At 39.6% G+C, this 20364-nt stretch overlaps 1 protein-coding gene across 3 annotated transcripts in view; it reads right to left on the bottom strand.

Annotated features, from left to right (window-relative positions):
- Nucleotides 1-20364, bottom strand: part of LOC150091200 (histidine protein methyltransferase 1 homolog) — a 132104-nt gene that overhangs the window by 45491 nt on the left and 66249 nt on the right. For all 3 annotated transcript variants that reach the window (XM_090382748.1, XM_090382739.1, XM_090382755.1), the window contains exon 5: nt 10307-10443. In XM_090382748.1, coding sequence (XP_090238874.1) covers nt 10307-10443 — 137 coding nt within the window. The remainder of the gene's footprint in view (nt 1-10306; nt 10444-20364) is intronic.

Here is a 20364-nt window from a genome sequence, read left to right as displayed (position 1 = left end):
TTATAGAAAGGATAGAAAGGGAGGAGGGGTTATGCTATTAGTTAAGAAACACATAAAATCCAAGGAAGTGAAGCCAGTCGACATCACTGGACAGTACAGGGAGATCAAAATTGAGAGTAGGAGTGTGCTATAGGCCTAATGACTCTGATGAGTATAATAAGAAACCGTACAGAGAAATAGTGGGCCAGCAAATCAAAGAGTCTTATAATGGGGGATTTTAATTTCCCAGATATTGACTGGAATTTGTGGATTGGTCAACTAGCAAGGCTTTTGTGGATTTATTGGATGATTGTTTTCTACATCAGCATGTTCGGGAGGCAACTAGAGGGGGTAATACTCTTGATTTGATTATCAGTAGTGATTCTTCATGCATTAAGAATCTGCAGATAAAGGAACCACTAGGTGGCAGTGATCACAGTGTGCTGAAGTGGGATTTACTCAAGGAGGTAACTACCATCAGGGGTGAAGGGAAGGGTTATTGCTTTCGTAAAGGTGACTACGATGGTCTAAGACAGTATTTAAATTCTATACAGTAAGACTGATGATGTTACCAAAAGCAAATCCAAAATGGGAAGCATTCAAAGAACTTATCTTGGAAGCTACTAGGCTTTATATACCAACTAAGAAATATTGTTCAAGATTTAGGCCTAAATGGATGTCAGATGAACTAATGAGACATATGGCAGAGAAGAAAAATGCATGGGATACATATAAATTAACACATGACACAAAAGCCTATGATAGATATAAGTTGATCTGTAACGAAGTTACAAAGGAGGTTAGGCAGGCGAAGGCAGATTACGAAAAATCTTTGGCAAGGGATGCAAAGAAAAACAGCAAAGAGTTCTTTACTTATGTAAACTCTAGAAGGAAGGAGATGAATCGGATTGGTCTACTTGATATCGATGGTTCAACTGTTAATGATCCTGCTCAGGTAGCTAACAAACTAAATGAATATTTTGCATTGACATTCACACATGAGGAGTTATTCAGCAAGGGGAATGCCAGAGGTGTATTCAACTCTATCAGTAAGCTAGATAATCTTGTAATAACTGAGAGTAAAGTGGAGGAGAAATTGTTGAAGATAAACACAAGAAAGGCACCCGGGGTGGATGGGATCTATGCAGTTATATTAAAGGAGGCAGCAAAGGAAGTAAGCAAACCCTTAGCCATAATTATGAGGGCTTCCTTGGACTCAGGGGAGGTACCCATAGACTGGAGATGTGCAAATGTGACCCCAATTCACAAAGGAGGATCAAAGGCTGACACAAGTAATTCAGTTCCAGGAAAATTAATGGAGCCACTGGTTAAAGAAGCACTGCAGGATCATCTAGACAAGACTTCAGTTATAGCTCGGACACAGCATGGTTTTCTTAAGGGGAAGTCTTGCCTGACCAATTTGATTGGATACTATGATGCAGTCACAAAAGAACTGGATGCAGGGAATAACTTTGATATTATATACTTGGATCTTAGAAAGGCTTTTGATACTGTTGCACATGGAAGACTGCTGCACAAATTGGAGCAGTGTGGCATTGGAGTCAAATTGCTGCTATGGATAAAGGGGTGGTTGAAAGTGAGAAGACAAGAGAGTGGTAATCAATGGACACTGCTCATCGTAGACGAATGGTATTAGTGGAGTCCCTCAGGGTTCAGTGTTGGGTCCATTATTGTTTTCTGTATTTATAAATAATATTGATGATGGTATATCAAGCTTAATGTCCAAGTTTGCAGACGATACAAAGGTTGGCAGGGTTGTTAAGGACACTACTGACGCTATGCTGCTGCTGCAACAGGATCTGGAAAGGTTGAGCATATGGGCTGAGAGGTGGCAAATGAAGTTTAACATTGACAAATGTAAAGTACTACATATGGGAAACAGCAACCCCAGAGCAACGTATCAACTCTGTGGTACTACACTGACAGTGGTAGAGAATGAAAAGGACCTGGGGTTAATTGTGCAGGCAGATATGAAGTTCTCTGACAGTGCAGACAGGCTGCAAGAGTAGCTCATGGTGTCTTGTCAATGATATACAGGAATTTTTCTAGCAGGGATAAGGAGGTGATTATTCCCCTGTATAAGGCAATGGTCAGGCCACGCCTTGAGTACTGTATACAGGTCTGGAGGCCTCATTTCAAAAAGGATGTAGAGCTGCTGGAACGAGTACAGAGAAGGGCAACAAGATTAGTGAATGGAACAAAGGGTTGCTCTTATGAAAAAAGGCTTAAGTTTTGTAAATTACAATGTCTGGAGACTAGGCACTGGCGAAGTGATCTGATAGAGGTGTATAAAGCCTTGAATGGTTTGAGCATGCTCAATGCTGACGAGATTCTGCCTCTTGCTCAGAATAATCACCTGAGAGGGCATAAATTCAAATTGAGGAAAGACAGATGTAGGATAGATGTGCGGAAATTTGCCTTTAACCAGCGGGGTAGTTGGTTGGTTGGTGGAACAGACTTCCATCCCTTGTTGTGGAAGTTGATAGCCTAAATAAATTTAAGGCTCAGCTGGATGGGTATTTCGAACGAATGGAGGGGTGAAGTGGAAGTGTTTTTTTTTTTTTTTTTTTTTTTTGGCTGATGCTGCATAAGCTTGCTTTCTTGCATCATATGTCTCTACTACTGCTAATGCTAATATCTCTAAATGGATTGAGTAAGCTGATGTAATCAGGGATGGCTGAATATTTCACGGAGTCAGGTGCAAACATTGAATGATGGACTCTTCTTATTATTAGTAGCTTTCCTTCCCGTGGCACGACAGCCTGTGGTGGGTCAAGGCCAATCCCTAAGTATAGCAGTAGCCTACTATAAGGGTTTGCTAGGTCAGGAAGGGCCTTTAGGGATGGGGTGACGAATCTAATGCCAGGCTCTAGAAGGAAGAGAAGGTTGCGCATGGGTCCTGATTTTCAAAGGTATTTATCTGGAGAAAACCATGTAAAACTCCAGTCAGAGTAACTGGCCTGAAATCGAACCTGCGTTCTCCCAAGTCTTAGATCCACACCTTAAACTGCACAAGCACCCCAGTCAGTATTATTAATGTTGTTTATTATTATTATAGGTATAGATTTTTGAAGAATGAGGGACTGAATAAAAGTAAATAAAATAATTTATAATTACAGGTCGACCATCACTAATCCGGCAGCGTTGGGAATTGTGGGAGTTTGCTGGATTGCCGGTGGTTATTTTAGCACATATAGTTTACCCAACAGCTAACCACCTCATCCTACCTTTAACAAATTGACTGCCAAGCTAGTTTAAAAAAAAATTCCCCAGGGGCAAAAAATATTTAGCAAATAATTTGATTAGTAATTTTAAAATAAATATTGTAATGTCAGTGTTGTCGTTTTTTTGCTTATATATATATATATATATATATATATATATATATATACAGGGTGTCTCAAAAATATTGGTACAAACTTTTAGGGGAGGTAGGTAACAGCCAAAGGAATGTGAATCGCATAGGAACCCATAACCGGAAACGTCACCGTAAGTCGGTACACGGCGCCGTTCATCAGGTCGCGAGAGGGAAAATTTCTGGTTTACTCATTCAAGCAGTAGTCACCGCACAAAGAGCATGCATCGATATACGAACTGTGAGCTGGCAGACATGCACCTTGTGTATGGATTAGCAGAGGGCCCAGATGGTGTGCGCCCCCAGCGGCACAACATCGCTTCGCAATAAATGTGTGGGCAGGTATGGTTGGTGACTGCTTAGTCGGCCCATACCTGTTATCATCCCGCATGAACTCCGCTAAATATTGGATCTTTCTTGAACAAGTTCTACCAGCGTTACTTGATGATGTTCCAGTAAATGCGAGATGTAACATTTGGTTTCAACATGACGGGGCGCCATCCCATTATGGAAGGTGTGTTCATGACCATTTGGAACAGGCGTTTTGGGCGTCAATGGAGTGGCGGTGGTGGACCCATTGCCTGGCCCCCACGCTCACCTGGATTTATCGAGTCTTGATTTCTTTCTGTGGGAGGCCCTCAAATCTATCGTGTATGAATCGCCTGTGGAGACGGAAATGGATCTCGTGGTAAGACTTGTCTGTGCTGCTGCTACTGTCAAAGAAACTCCAGGTGTATTCAACTGTGTCTGCCAATCCATGCTGCGTCGGTGTCACGCATCCATCGCGTCTCAGGGTGGAACATTCGAGCATCCGTTGTAACATCATGAAATGCATCCATCTTGTACCCCATTGTTAATATTATGTCAAATAAATGTTTGCCACTAATTACTGTCTTGTGTCATTTCTGCTTCTTGTGCCTCTGGTACTACTTTCCCATGATGTTTTCGGTTATGGGTTCCTATGCGATTCACATTCCTTTAGAAGTTACCTACCTACCCTAAACGTTTGTAACAATATTTTTGAGACACCCTGTATATATAAAAAAAGAAACCCCGATCTTTTTTTATGTTGCATATATGTGGCCCAGTAGGTTACTTCATTTCTTGAGAAGCTGTGTCGGCTATACGTGTGACACTATTAAGGCATACAGATAAAGGTTATTTGTGATTAGTTTATTGCATGCATGGCGAGCGCTGCAATAAACCTAATTGCAATAAAATAAACTCTAAAACGTCGCAATAAGTTTGTCAATATTGTTAGAGATTTTGTAAAAAAAAGGTTCATTAGTACGCTGTATTGTCCATCATATTGTGTTGTGTTTTTCCGCAAGTTTGTACAAGTGTGTTGTAAAAAAAAAAAAAATCTAAAAAGGAATGGCTGAAAGAAAATTACTAAAATAAGAGGAACTGAGAGAAATTGCTGGAATTTACAATTAGGCAGAGTTAAACGTCTCACAGACAAACAGCTATCGAGTTTTTTCGGAAATTCCACTTTATCTGTTACGGACAATGTACAGTGTTTGCGCTTTACAACAGAGAGACACTTCCTTTATGCATTAGAACCATGGCTGGGGCTAAATGTGATTAAGTTATAATAATAAATGCAGAAAAACAAGTGGGAATGGCTTACCGGTGTTTATGAGTTCGAGCCAACAGCTGACGCTGCAACCAACACCACCAAAACAGTAGCGGCAGGTTGGTGATTTTAATGTTCACAACTCCAGCTGGCTTCCGTTTTCTAGTCACACCGACCCAATTGGTCAAGATGCTGAGGCTTTAGCAATTACTAATGACCTTGCACAGATTGTTCATTTACCTACAAGAATACCGGACAATCCTAACCATGCAGCCAACATTCTTGATCTTTTTTTTTACAAACAACCCTTCTAAATACACGGTCGAAGTGAGTGGTCCTTTAGGCACATCAGATCACAACTTGGTCATTGTCTCTTCTCCAATGGAGCCTTTATCTCATGGCTATTCCCAACTTCGTATTGTTTGGCATTACAAGAATGTGAAATGGGATGACCTGCGAGATTTCTTTTCTTCTTCTTTACCTTGGTCAGATTACTGTTTCAAAACTTCTAATGTCAACATTTGCTCAGATCATGTCAGTGAAATTATTCTTGTAGGAATAGAATCCTTTATTCCACACTCCACTTTAAAATCTAGTCCTTTATCTAAACCTTGTTTTCCAATAAATGTGCTTAGGCTGTACAAGGGAAGAATGTTGCATATTGTAAATGTCTTGTTTCCAAATCTTCAGATTCATTTTCTGCCTACACCAAAGCTTGCAACAATTGTAAAGCAGTTATTAATCAGTCCAAACTATATTTTGAACAGGCTACGAGTACAAAACTTGCTTCTTGCAATAGTGGTAGCCGAGCATTCTGGTCTCTTGCCAAAGTTATTGGTCACAACTTTTGCCCTTCTCTGCTCCCCTCTCTGTCAAAACCAGAAGGTTCTGTTGTCACTTCAGCCAAGGATAAAGCTGACCTGCTAGCATCTCATTTTTCTTCCAACTCCTTGGTAAAACTCCCCCCACCATTCCCAACACGCTCCATTCAATGCCTCCTGTGGTCTTCCGTCAAAATGATTTTGACGAATATTGAAGCTAAGAAAGCTCCAGGTCCTGATGGTATTTCTCTACTTGTTGTCAAAACCTGTGCTCCTGAACTTACTCCTGTTCTTTGCCGCCTTTTTTCACTTTCTTATTCCAAAGATGTTTTTCCTTCTGCTTGGAAATTTGCTCATATCCAGCCAGTTAAGTTCCTTAAAAGGGTGACAAATCCGTCCCATCAAATTATCGTCCAATTGTAATTACTTCTACTCTTTCTAAAGTAGTGGAGATATCAATTACCCGCCAACTCTTAAACTATCTAGATACCTGTCTGATCAATGATCGCCAGTATGGATTCTGTCAGTGTCGATCCACTGGTGATATTCTGGCTTATGTTACCCATTCATGGACTAATTCAATGGAAAGGTTCAGGGAAACACAAACAGTTGCTCTTGACATCTCAAAGGCTTTCGATCATGTTTTGCATAAAGGTCTCCTAAACCAGCTTCCATCTTATGGTTTGCCAACTGCTTTTTGGAATTGGTTATCCAGTTTTCTCTCTGATCGCTCACTGAGGGTGATGGTAGATGACTCTGTCTTCTAACTTTTCCACTAATGCTGGTGTCCCTCAAAGTTCAGTTCTTTCCCCCACTCTTTTCCTCTTGTATATTAATGAACTTCTTTCATTGACCGGAAATCCTATCCATAGTTTTCCCGATGATAGCACGTTGCATTCCACTTTCCATTTTGAGAAACCTTGCCCTGCTCAATCAGCTTCAACTTTTCGAAAATCTGCTACCAATTCCTTAAATGTAGATCTTCAGGTAATTCTCCAGTGGGGCAAAGACAACTTAGTTGATTTCCATCCTCCTAAAACTCAGTCTTGTCTTATATCTCGCAAAAAGGATTCTTCTGCTCCTATGCTTATCTTTGGTGAACTCCAATTTCTGGGCAAAATGATATATCTCTTTTTTTGGATTACCCTGACTTCTAATCTCTCTTGGCACAAGCACATTACAAATATTGTAATGTGCTTGTGCCAAGCATATTACAATATCTAAAAAAACTTGGTTTTCTATTTTGCTCTCGGGGTTACTTTTCTTCCAAACAGCTGTTCACACTCTGTGCAAATCTGCTGTACCATGGAATATTGTTCCCACATCTGGGGCGGTGCCCCCAAAACTTCTCTCAGACTTCTGGATTCCATTCAGAAGAGGGTAGTTAGGTTAATTAATGACTCCTCTCTAACAGACTCTTTACTCGCTGTCTCATAAACATACTGTTTCTGCTGCATGCCTTTTCTACAGATACTTCCATGGGCACTGTTCTTCTGAATTCGCTTCTACAATTCCCACTCTCTCTTTCAAAACAGTCCGAACACGTGCCGCCACCAGCCAACATCCATTTACTGTCCAACTTCAAACTCACAGAACCAACTTTTCATCTTCCTCGTTTATTCATTCAACTGCCGTTTTCTGGAACAACCTTCCTTCGTACATATTTCCTGAAAATTACAGTCTACAGAAGTTCAAGTCTAATGTCAACAAATATCTTCTTTTGTCTTCTCAACCTCCTACCCAAGCACGGTACTAAGTACTATAGGTTCTAATACATCTCGTGTTTGGAGTTTTCATAAAAAAAAAAAAAAAAAAAAAAACACCAGTTGTGAGTGAATATCACACAGCCAGGGCTGAAATTGCTACCTTGCAACTTCATTTAATTATCAACTAAATTGTACAGAAAGAACAGACAGGATAGCAAGGGAGTTGGGTAGTTATGAACACACAAAATTTGAGGCAGTGCATCCAGTTGACAAGGGCGACCATTGCAATGTTGAGTCAGTTTGATGTGATATAAGCATTGGAAAAGCAAAAATGAGAGCAGGAATTTGCTATAGCCCTAATGGCTCTGATGAGTACAATGAGTTAATGGGAATTTTAACTTTTCATATATTGACAGGAACTTGTGGATTGGTCATTCACACACTAGCATGACTTTTGTGGATTTACTGGATGACTGTTTTCTACAGCATGTTATAGAGGCAACCAGAGGGAGTAATACTCTTGATCTGATTATTAGCAGTAATTATTCATGCATTAAGGATCTGCAGATAAAAGAACCACAAGGTGGCAGTGATCACAGTGTTCTGACGTGGGATTTACTAAAAGATGTAACCACCATTAGGGGTAAAGGTTAGATTTTTTACTTTCGTAAAGGTAACTATGGTGGTGTCAGTTTTTAATGTCTAAACAGTGGGAATTAATGATTTTACAACAAATTCTAAATGGGAAGCATTCAACGAATTAATCTTGGAAGCTAATAGGCCTTTCATACCAACTAAGAAATACTGTTCAAAGTTTAGCCCTAAATGGATGGCAGATGAGCTAATGAGATTAGTTGTTGTTATGGGGGTTTGATGGCGCATAAGCTACTTTGGCTATAATGCTATGAGACTAGTGGCACAGAAGAAAAATGCATGGGATGCATATAAATTATCAGGCAACACATAAGCCTATGGCAGATATAAGCTAGTCTCTAATCAAGTCACAAAGGAATTAAGCAGGTGAAGGCAGGTTACGAGAAATCTTTGGCAAAATATGCAAAGAAAAAACAGGAGACTTCTGTACTTATGTAAACTCTAGAAAGAAGGGGATGAATCAGATTGGTCCACTTGATATCGATGGTTCAACTATTGATGATCTTGCTCAGGTAGCTTACAAACTGAATAAGTATTTTGCATCTATGTTCATACAAGAGGAAATCTGTAGGGAAGTGGAGGCCAGAAGTTTATCAAACTCTGGCAGGGAGCTAAATGATTTTGTAATCACTGCAAGCAAAATGGATCTATCCAGTTATATTAAAGGAGGCAGTAAATAAGTAAGCAAACCCTTAGCCATAATTATGAAAGGTTCCTTGGACTCAGTGGAGGTCCCCATGGACTGGAGATGTGCAAATGTGTCCCCAATTCACAAAGGGTGACACCAGTAATTACAGACCTGTTAGTTGAACTTCTGTTCTGGAAGGCTGCTGTACAAATTGGAGCAGTATGGTATAAGGGAAAGTTGCTGTTATGGATAAAAGGATGGTTGAGTGGAGAAGGCAGAGAGTGATAATCAATGGACACTGCTTGTCATGGACTAATGTTATTAGTGGAGTCCCCCAAGGTTCGGTGTCAAGACCATTGTTGTTTTCTATATTTATCAATGATATTGATGAAGGTATAGCAGGCACAATGTCCAAATTTGCAGATGATACAAAGGCTGGCAGGGTTGTTAATAGCAGTAACAACAGTACACTGCTGCAACAGGATCTGGAAAAGTTTGACAGATGAGCTGAAAACTGAAGTTTAACGTTGACAAATGCAAAGTACTGCATATTGATAGCAGTAACTCCAGAGTAATGTTCTAACTGTGCAGTATTACAAACACTCAGGGTAATGGAGAATGAAAAAGACCTGGGAGTAATTGTGCTATGAGATATGAAGTTTTCAGAGCAGTGTAGACAGGTTGCCAGAACAGCTCATGGGATTTTGTCAGTCAGATACAGGAACTTTGCTAGCAGGGATAAGGAGGTGATTATCTCTTTGTATAAGGTATTCAATGGTTTGAGCAAGTTCAATGCTGATGGGATTTCTGGTTTCTCAGATTATGCACTTGAGGGACATAAGTTCAGAGTGAGGAAAGACAATTAATAGATGTGCAGAAATTTGCCTTTAGCCAGCGTGTGGTTGTTTGCTGGAACAAACTTCAATCTGTATTTGTGGAAGCTGATAGCTTAAATAAATTCAAGGAAGGACTGGACAAACTTTTGGAGCAAATGGCTGTGTGAATGGGAAGGAGTTTGTGTTGGCTGATACTGTATAAGCTTGCTTTCTGCCATCATATGCCACTACTAATGCTAGGGCAAATGCTAAGAGATGTTCCTTATTTTCAGTCACAGAGAATAACATTCAAAAATAAGAAATCTTTACTAGCTTCCTACAAAAAATTCTAAAATAGTGTTGATTTGCTGATATCTGGAGCACTATTAACAAATATTTTAAAACAAATGAACTTATAATTAATTAGAAGCATATGAAGAAATCCATTTGGCATTACAAAAGGGGAAAAAAATTATTTTAATAATTTCAAATGTGAAAATTTAAATACATATTATTCTTATTCAGCTATATATGGGTGTGACATTACACTCAATCAAATTACTGTTATTATTAGTAGTACTAGCAAATGACACAAGCAAGTAAGCAAGTTTTACAACAAAAAAACAAACAAATACGTATCCTCATCATCTGTCCATCCAAGTGAATGGGTGGACAAATGAGGTAGGTATTGTTATTGACAAACAAAAAACATATTACATCTCAGTATAAAAGTCAAGTTCAATTTCATTACTTTGCAGATCCTGAAAGATATGCCTCTACCAAACACCAATCTCCTGCAATAAACCTGCATCTCTCTGCATTCAGCACTGTTTCATCTGCATTCAAGAGTACATTCGGCATTGTTACAAGATTCAGAACTTCATAGTTCTGGAAGAAAATGAAAAGCAGAATTACAAATTACTTCAGATATTTTAAGTTAGCTATTAAAAATTAAAAAAAAAAAAAAGCAGAAAATCTACAATGATTGACACAATATACTTTCTTTGCACTGTATGATTCCAAATTACTCACTTAATGATTCCTTTTGCTTCAAAGGTGGTATACTTGAGTATATGTCCATTCTGATATTCTTTGTCAGATTTCCTAATTGGAATCTCCAAGATGGATTTCCTAATTGGAATCTCCTTGGCTTAAAATCTCTCTACACTATTCCTGTCAAATTAATTTGTCGCTTGTATCATTCTCCCAACTCCATGATCACTCTGAACTTTTTGGCTTCCTTTTTTTTGAAACTCAATATTCCTCAATCCAACTTTTCTAATATGAAGTAATTGTGAATTTGTTTGCAACTGCAGCTAGCTTCAGTTTTCTAATCAACAAACCCAGCTGGACTTTATTAAATTCCCAGTTTAAAACACTGTAGAACAAAATAAGTATTAAATAGTTTTGTAAGTTACATTATAAAATAAAAAATGTATATAATAATGTACAACATCATAAGTTCCTCAAATGGGAAATTATTATTATTATTTTTTTTTATCTACCATTCTATGATCTAGCAAAATTAAAACAAAAGATGGAATCCAAACAAGATATGCACTCTAAGCCTCCAGGTCAAACCTGAAGAGGTAGCAATTCTACTGTAGACCAGACATGCTTTACCACGCTTACAAAATTTTTCTCTGCATGGCTAGTATTAGTGAGCAGAAAGCTTATTTGAGAAGAGGAGCTACAAGGGTGTTTGAGATCATACTGCATTAGCACCTAATGCAGTATGTGTTGTCTGAACAAGTGTTTCGGAGGCCAATTTTGATATGAGAAAAATTCTACCCCTTGAGCCTTGCACAATCTCTCCAGGGCAGAATTGATCGACAAGGCTCTCATCATATAGTCCCTCCCCTATCGTGTCTGGCAGAATTGCAGACACTTTCAAATTCAACCCTAACTCACGGCTTTTTTTTCAGCACTGTCTCGTACTTGTTAAGTAATGTTAAGTGTGCATAGTGTTAGGGACGGGCGCCACATCTGCGCCATATGTACACTGTGAAGAAATACAGAACACTGTAAATGCCAGAAAAAGTGTAGTGTGTTGAATGTGTAGTATTGTGTTGGGCTCTGTTGTGTGTCCTGGCATTTTGCCGCAGGATCCCTGATGGGACCCCACGTTGCCCGCACACACCACTAGGAGGTAGCCAGGCTGCCCATTATTCTCTGGCAGGTCTCCGTCAGGGTCGCCTGAGCTTCCTGAACAGAGACCAATTAAAAAAAATAATAATAATAAATTTAAAAAATAATAATAATATTAATGATAAAAAATAAAAATAAATTAAATAAATTAAAATAAAAATATATTTAAAAAAATAAATAATAATAAAAAATATATATACAGGGTGATTCACTACCAGTGTGACAAACTTGCAGGAGGTTTAGGGGGCACAAAGACGAATTGGAATCACATAGCATTGCAGGGTCCGAAATGCCTTCCTTATGCGGTAGAGGACGTTGAACGGGAGGTCACGTGAACAGCGATCCCGCTAGAAGTCAGCATTTGCGAACCGGTTCCCGAGGCAGTACGATGGACGAGTATTCAAACGTTGAACTGGCTGACATGCAACTCGCGTATGGAGCTGCGGACTGTAACGGGCGCGCCGCTCTGCGCGTGTACCCGGAACGTTTCCCGCACAGACGTGCTCCTCATCATACGATTTGAATTGTATGACGAGAAGGTTACGTGAGACTGGTTGTTTCACGAGAGGTACCACGAATCGAGAGCGAACGACGAGGACGCCAGACGAGGAGGATGTCCTACGTTTTGCAGAAGGCAATCCGAGTACAAGTACTCAAGCGATAGGCCAACGATTGGGTATTTCCCAATCCACTGTATGGAGGATACTGTCAACAAACCAAATGAGTTCATACCATCTGCAACGCATCCAATCATTGGAGCCTGCGGATTATCCACTCCGGAGGACTTTTGCTACTTGGTTTCTCCAACAGAAACGGTTCGCAAATGCTGACTTCCAGCGGGATCGCTGTTCACACGACCTCCCGTTCAACGTCCTCTACCGCATGACGAAGGCATTTCGTACCCTGCAATGCTATGTGATTCCGATTCGTCTTTGTGCCCCCTACACCTCCTGCAAATTTGTCGCACTGGTAGTGAATCACCCTGTATAAAAAAAATAAAATAAAATAAAATAAAATAAAATAAATAAAAAATAAGGTAGAGTGCGGCAGTACAGGGTGTACGGAAGAAGATGGGGGATGAAAGTAAGAGTAAGGGGATGTAGGTGAGGGCATCCCCTAAATTGAGAGTGGAGCATATGCCCCACCAGGAGAAAAGGGGGGAGGGGATAACTCCAGAAGGGTAGAAAAGCCACTCAGAGAGAGTGCTGAGTGTGACTTATATTTGCGGTGGAGTGGTCAAGACCACTGGAGCCTACCCAACCATGTGGGTGAGTTAGCAGGTAATCCTACCCTGGATGTTCCAGGGTTAGCAAGTTGATGCTGGTAAAACGGTCAAGTACAGATTTTTTGTTTCAAGTTTGAGCAAGTCCCTTACAGGTTTGTATCCCTAGCTTGAGTTGGTTGTAGAGTCCTGTGCCTAGCAAAGAGGTTCTGTGTGTACTCTAATAATTTGTAATATTGTTCTTCAGAAATTAACAGGTGCTCCTGTCCTTGAGGTATGTGTTGGAGTCTGGTGTATAGTGTTCCTCGAAGATCGTCATAAATTGGGCAGTTATAAAGAAGATGGTCCCAATCTTAAATTTCTCCACATGTACAGTAGGGGTTATTGATGATTCCCAAGGTAGTCAATTTATAATTTATTTATAGTTATTAGGCCCTTGTCCGTCTCCTCCCATCTTGTCTGCCAAATTTGTAGTAGCATGGCAGCTAGTTTCTTCTTTACAGTCAGTGCGGGCGTCAATGGTATGTCCAAAGACGGCAGCCGGGATTCCCCGCGACAAGCAGTAGTTCAATCCTCGATGGATAACCTCCAAGTCAAAAGGGAGGACACCTGCAAGAACCTGGAGGGCCGGAGAACTTACTGTGCAATATTAGACCATTGGCATGGGGAGCCAGATCAGAACAGTAGGTGGATGCATACTAGCTGCCTAAACTCTGGCCCTTGCTTTCTCTCAGGAGAGAAAGTGGAGGGGGGGGGGGTAGAAAGAGAAGATTACCCCATGAAAGTGAGAAGCAGGAACCTACAGTAGGTAAAGGGACCCTAAAGGAGGGTGGGGGCTGGAATGGCCCTCTTATTATGAAGTGGGCCAGAGAGCATGCTAAAGAAATAAATATAAGCATGAAGATCGCTTGCTAGAACAGCAGAGATACAGTATCCTACATCAGGACCAAGTCCAGACGTCAACAATACACAAAGAGAATAGAAAACCCATGGACCAGGAAAGTAATCCACTCTGTCGCCAAGGAGCAGTCCACCATACGGGAGGAAAAATAGGATCCAAATTAGACCTCCAGTAGAGCAGAATCATAGGATGGAAGCCACTGGAGATACATTAACCAATCCAACCTAGACAACTTGAAACTAGGTCAGTAAGATAGAGAAGGCAGCAGTCATTCCCTTTCCCAAGAAGATACACAGCAGCATAAGCTGCTGCCAGCAGTTCCCACCTGGAAACTAGATCAGCGGATGGTGCAAGGAATCACAGTCACAGGTGGGAAAAGAATTTTCCAAGAAGCCAGGATAAGGTTCAGGTCTAGAAAATGGTGGTTGTGCACAAGAGTATAACAGCTATGTGGCATAGCAATATCATCCAATTATATATGTGCGTAAGTGAAGCTTAGTCATCAAAGTGACTATCACTGGTTGAGGAAAAGGATAGATCTGTAAAAGATTATTGGCATATGCGTGATGAAGGAAATTGGGAGCATCCATAAATGGATTGAGGACATAGTCACAATATAAGGAGACATCAAAGGTGGCAATATCGTAATACAGAGATCAAGTCCAGTAGTGAGTCTAGGACTAGAGCTTGAAGCAGAGGTCATAGCTAGAAAATGACATCTTCAACTGGTGAGCAAGGGGACAATGTACAGCTAGAGGTGCATACTTTCATGTAGCTGCTTGAACGGTTGTCTTTGGTTGATTTGGCACTTGCAATTCCTGAACAATCTAATGGCAATCATCATAAAGACATTAAAGGTTTACTTGGTCTTGATGAGGTTACATTCCTGAAGATCTGTCCTGAGATTGAGATAGATGGGACAATCATGCATGACCTGTGTCCAGGTCTCCTCCTAGCTGTGTATGCAAAGTGCATCTATTGGATGTCAAGCCGATGTAATTTGCTATGGAAGGAACCATAGCCAGTAAGGAGAAAGGTTTCCTGGAGATTTGGTTTGAACCATTCGATGATAGGTCTATCAAAGATTTTCACTTTTGGAAAAAATTTACAAGTTATACAGTCCTTATGGCAAATATTCCAACTCTCTTTCCACTGAGTAACAAAGGCATTCCATATTCTCTTCTTCTCCTGGTGAATGTCCGTGCCCACCTGTGTGCTGATGTCAAGATAAGTAGCAATTTAATTTTTCCTTATGAAGTGGACAAGATCACAGTAGACGCAAATGTAGTGGGCATTCCCCAGCAATAATGTGAAAGGCAACTACACAGGTACTACAACAAGACATTGAAAGCTGGAGAAATATCAAATGCAGACAGATCAAATGACCAGCTGACCAATCGTTACATCATCTGCAAATTTAGACATCGCACCCTCTATCCCTTCATCGATGTCATTTAAAAAAATCATAAACAACAGTGGTTCCAATACTGATCCTTGGGGAACCCCACTCCTTACATTAACCGAGTCTAAGGAATAACCCTTAATCGCAACCTCTTGCCTCCTGCACTGAAGCAATCCTGCCATCCATCTAAGGATTTTCCTTGTGATACCAACCTGTTCCAGCTTACAAAATTAATCCCCAAATCCAGCTGATGAATGATCTTGTCAAACTAGTTAACCAGATTTGTCAAAGATGCTGCATATCCTTCAAAATCTCATTTCTATTTATATGATCCTGAATTCCACCCTTGATTCACTGCCTCCATGATTTTCCCTACTAGTGAAGTTTGACTGACCAGTCGGTAATTTCCCACTACACTCTTAGAACTGCCCTTATGTACAGGAGATACATTGGCACTTTTTCAATCCAAAAGAATCTTTCCTGAGTCCAGTGATGATGCACGCACGCACGCACGCACGCACTCACTCGCTGCTTCCCAGTCCTTATTCCCAGTCCCTTTCCTTATTCCCGTCCGCTGGGGTACGTTCCAACCCCAACTGGGTTCAGAAAGTTAATTCTATATTTTTTACTCTAATTACAAAGCTGAAACTCGCTATAGTTGGAGCCAGAACTGTTTTCTTGAATTTTCCCACTTAAATTTTCAAAACCTTCTATTGAATTTCACGCAAATGACAAAAATGTGACATCAAGTATGCATTTTTTTAGGCCTTTTCAATTAATTTTTTTATCCCCACCCTAATTAGCCTAGAGCTTATGAAACCCGACATTTGATTCGTTTCTTGGTGTGAAGCACGCGAATTTCTTTTCACAGAGAGTAGCAGTTCAGATAAACAACTCCGCCTGAATACCAGCGACGCGTGGGAAGTATAAATCACGTGACCTCGTCCCTCGCATGGAGTCAGAAGGGAGAAGTGTAAATAAACAAAAGACGGTCGGGGAGCTACTGTTTTTGACCTAAGAAGCAATACAGCGATACAGTAATAATAACAGTTTATCAAAGGTGAACAGATCGTATTTCCTATCTTCAACGCGTATTGCTCCTACGAACAGAAGATCAAGGAAATTCATCTGTTGGAAACGGAAAAAACTGGTGTAAAACTGATAACACTGCAATGCGCATTTGATAAAAAAATTTTTTGCTTTATTGTAATTGTTTTTAGTAAACAATATCGGAACAGCAGTTTCCTGGGTTTGATCTTCTAACCAAATTTCGAGAAAATATCTGTTTTTAGCTGCGTTATAAACTTTGAAAACTGGTGCATCAAAAGAAAAAAAAATCATCCGCTATGAATAACGTTCTTTTTTGAAATGTGTATTGTTCACAAAACTGCAATATTTCTAACAATACAAAAGCTAACAGATTACGACTAACGTGTGCTCAAAAAGTATTGTTAGAAGATATTTGCTTGTTACGCTTTGATGTCATTGCAAAGGGAGAAGTTCAGAAGCCGAATAAATTCACTATCCACGGTCATAAAGTTGTTCTGAGCTGCAATAAACAGATAAACTCCGCTGACAAATAGACTTACTCCCCAACACTTTTACTGTGGTTTTTGGCAGATGAGTCAGTGCGGTTTCTTGTATTCTCTCTCTCCCTCCCTCCCTCCCTCTCTCTATATTTCGGGATCTCTGACCATCACGGAATATAAACAGAAAATTTGTTTGTCGGAATGCTGCCCATCAATTATCAACTCTTTTACCGACCTTCTAATGTATGTTGTGTTCAAATAATCCACTTTGCGAAATTCAAAAGTGCTACATCAATTAGTAGCAAAAACGGTTTGCCCCAACATAATGAATTACTTTATAGGTATAATAATGATTTTACTGACTGGAAAAAAGTGTCTACAATAAAAGGCGAAAACACGCGGTCACTCAAAGGATAAGCAATACAGCGATGTTTGAAATTTATAATGCAGTTCACTAGCTAATATTTCCAGAGGAATTATTCTGGATTTTTTATCAAATGAGCGCCAGACCAAAATCGGACTAATTAGTAATTCCGCATCCTAGGATGAACTGACTAATTAGAATTCCAGCATCTGTGATGAAATGTCGTGCACGATATTGTTCGCTACAACAATAACGTAAAGCAACAAAGCAAAACATTGTAACAGAGCAATAATGTGAAATATTGTTAGAAAGTAAAAATGCTAAATACTGTTCCCTAAAACAATAGTACAGCAAAGTGTTTTTCTTCTTTTTCGTTTCTACTGTGGCTTTCAGTTGAATTTTCTTGATTTTGTGTCAGTACACAGAATATGTATTGTAATTTCTTCGATATGTATTGAAGAAATTTACAATATGTAAATTATTACAATATGTATTGAAATACATATTGAAGAAAGGAAATACGATAGTAAAATACACATTGGAAATAAAAAAATATTCCTGTGTTCAAACAATTTGGGAAAATTGTTTGAACACAAGGAATATTTTTTTTGTAATTGTATTTTGTAAAATCAAATGTGATTGTATTCAAACAATTTGGGAAAATTGTTTGAATACAATTACATTTGGGAAAATTACAACAAAAAGACTGATTTTACCCGAAGACATCAGATCAGTCCAAAGTAACTGTGTAGTCATTTGTATTCAAGTGATGTTTGAAATGTATAATCCAGCTTCCAATATATTTATGGCTAGTATATCCAATTGACGAAAAGGGGATTGAATGCCGTCCATTGTCCCTTCTAAGCTGAAATTATTTCCCTTTGGGAATATTGCAAATACTGATATCTGTCGAACAGAAGACAGTTTATGTTCCCCTACCGTAACGAATTACTTGCGGTGACATGAAGAGTAACTTCCTCTTTGATTTTACTGCAAGAAACTCAGAACAAAACACCTGTTCTAACTGCATAGGTTTATTGTTACTGTCCTGACATCGTTTGTAGATGACAACTAATTTCCATGCAATAAAGGATTACTGTACTATAGTTTGATCTTACCGTAAGGTTAGAATGAAACACTTTCAATATTTCCAGAGGGATTACTGTTCCTGACATTATTTATAGATGACAACTACTACCATGCAAAAAAGATTACTGTACTTTGGTTTGATATTACGGTAAGATTTTGATCTCCCCTACCGTAACAAATTACTGGCGGTAACTTGAATGGTAACTTCCTCTTTGATTCTACTCAACAGACTCTCAGAACAAAACACCTGTTCTGACTGCATAGGTTTATTGTTACTGTCCTGACATCGTTTGTAGATGACAACTAATTTCCATGCAATAAAGGATTACTGTACTATAGTTTGATCTTACTGTAAGGTTAGAATGAAACACTTTCAATATTTCCAGAGGGATTATTGACTACTATTTGCTGAATTTACCGCAAAGAAGTTTTCACAATTATACATATGTAGAAGGCGAAAACACATACTCCACTCAAACAAATTATTTTCACTACAAGAAAGAGTTGAGGGGGGGGGGCTCAACGGATTTTCCACATTTCTTGCTTCTGCGCAACGCGAGAACTTCAATTTAAGTAGTGACAACCGTTGATATTTCACATTTAGATTTCAGACTTATTTTCATATTTAGATTTCAGATTTACCTTAGAAAATGCATAGGAGTTACTTAGAAGGGAATTATGAAGAAAGGGCAGCTGATGAGCAGTCATCATCAGAAGATGATAGCTCCTTCTGTGAGGAATTGGACCATCGGAGTAGCACGGAGACAAGCGATGGCAGTGACAGCGACTGGGAGCAGCTGGAGGAGGATGTATATATCGGGAAGGATAAAAGCACGGTGTGGAGGAAAGTTGCCCCTCGTCTAAATATTCGCGCAGCTCGAGGTAACATTATTCATTTACCAGGTGTGAAGGCTGCAGGTAAGTCCGCCAAATCACCAATTGATTGTTTTTTATTATTTTTCGATAATGAAATGATAACCCATATAGTGAAACATACTAACGAATATGTTGATAAAATATCTTCTAATTTTTCGTTGGCCAAGGATGCTAGAAGAACAGATAACGATGAAATGAGAGCTTTGATAGGTATTTTAATATTGGCAGGAATGTCTGGGCTAGCAGGGATAAACGCAGAACATATGTGGCGTAAAGATGGACTTGGTTCGGAATTGCTCTCATCGGTTATGACCCATAAGAGGTTTTCATTCCTCCTTCGGGTTATGCGATTCGATAGCAAGAGTGATAGACACATTAGAAAAGAATTGGACCGACTTGCAGCGTTTCGTGAAATTTTTTTCATGTTTTTGGAGAGATGCCAGAGATTTTACTCACTTTCGGAGTATGTAACTGTAGATGAACAATTAGTGCCATTCAGGGGTAGATGCTCATTCCTTCAATACATCCCAAGTAAACCGGCAAAATATGGACTGAAAATATTTACATTAGCCGATGCTAAGATGTGTTTCACATTCAATATGGAAGTTTATGTGGGGAGACAACCTTCTGGGCCATATGCCCTGTCAAATTCGCCCCTCGATGTGGTGATGTGGCTTGTTCGCCCAATTGAAGGAACCAACCGTAATTTGACCACAGACAATTGGTTCTCCAGTGTGCCTCTGGCTTCTAAATTACTACAAAAAAACATTACTCTTGTTGGCACACTAAGAAAAAATAAACGTGAGCTACCAGCTGAATTGGTCAATGTGAAGGAACGCGAGCCGACTAGTAGTTTGTTCGCATTCCAAGATCAGACCACAGTTGTATCCTATGTACCAAAAAAAACCAGAAATGTGATCCTAATATCGACTAAGCACCACGACGATACTATAGATCCTGACAGTGGCGACAAAAGAAAGCCGGAAATTATTACGTTTTATAATATGACCAAAGGTGGAGTTGATGTCTTGGATGAAATGTGTGGAACGTATACTACTTATCGGAAAACCAGAAGGTGGCCAATGGTACTTTTCCACAGGATTTTGAACATTGCTGGAATAAATGCCTTGGCTATTTTCCGTAGCAATAATCCAGAAGTGAGACTCCCTCGAAGCGAGTTTCTCGCAGAGATTGGAAAAAGTTTAGTGAATCCACAGCTCCGTAAAAGAGCGGCCACGGTAACTCTTCCAAAATATCTTCGTGCGAAAGCAGCGAAAT

The sequence above is a fragment of the Mastigoproctus giganteus genome, chromosome 1, assembly GCF_048544385.1.
Source record: "Mastigoproctus giganteus isolate SK-2022 chromosome 1, ASM4854438v1, whole genome shotgun sequence".
Lineage (NCBI taxonomy): Eukaryota > Metazoa > Arthropoda > Arachnida > Uropygi > Thelyphonidae > Mastigoproctus > Mastigoproctus giganteus.
Note: the sequence above shows the minus strand (reverse complement) of the source record. Positions and strands in the feature narration are given on the sequence as shown.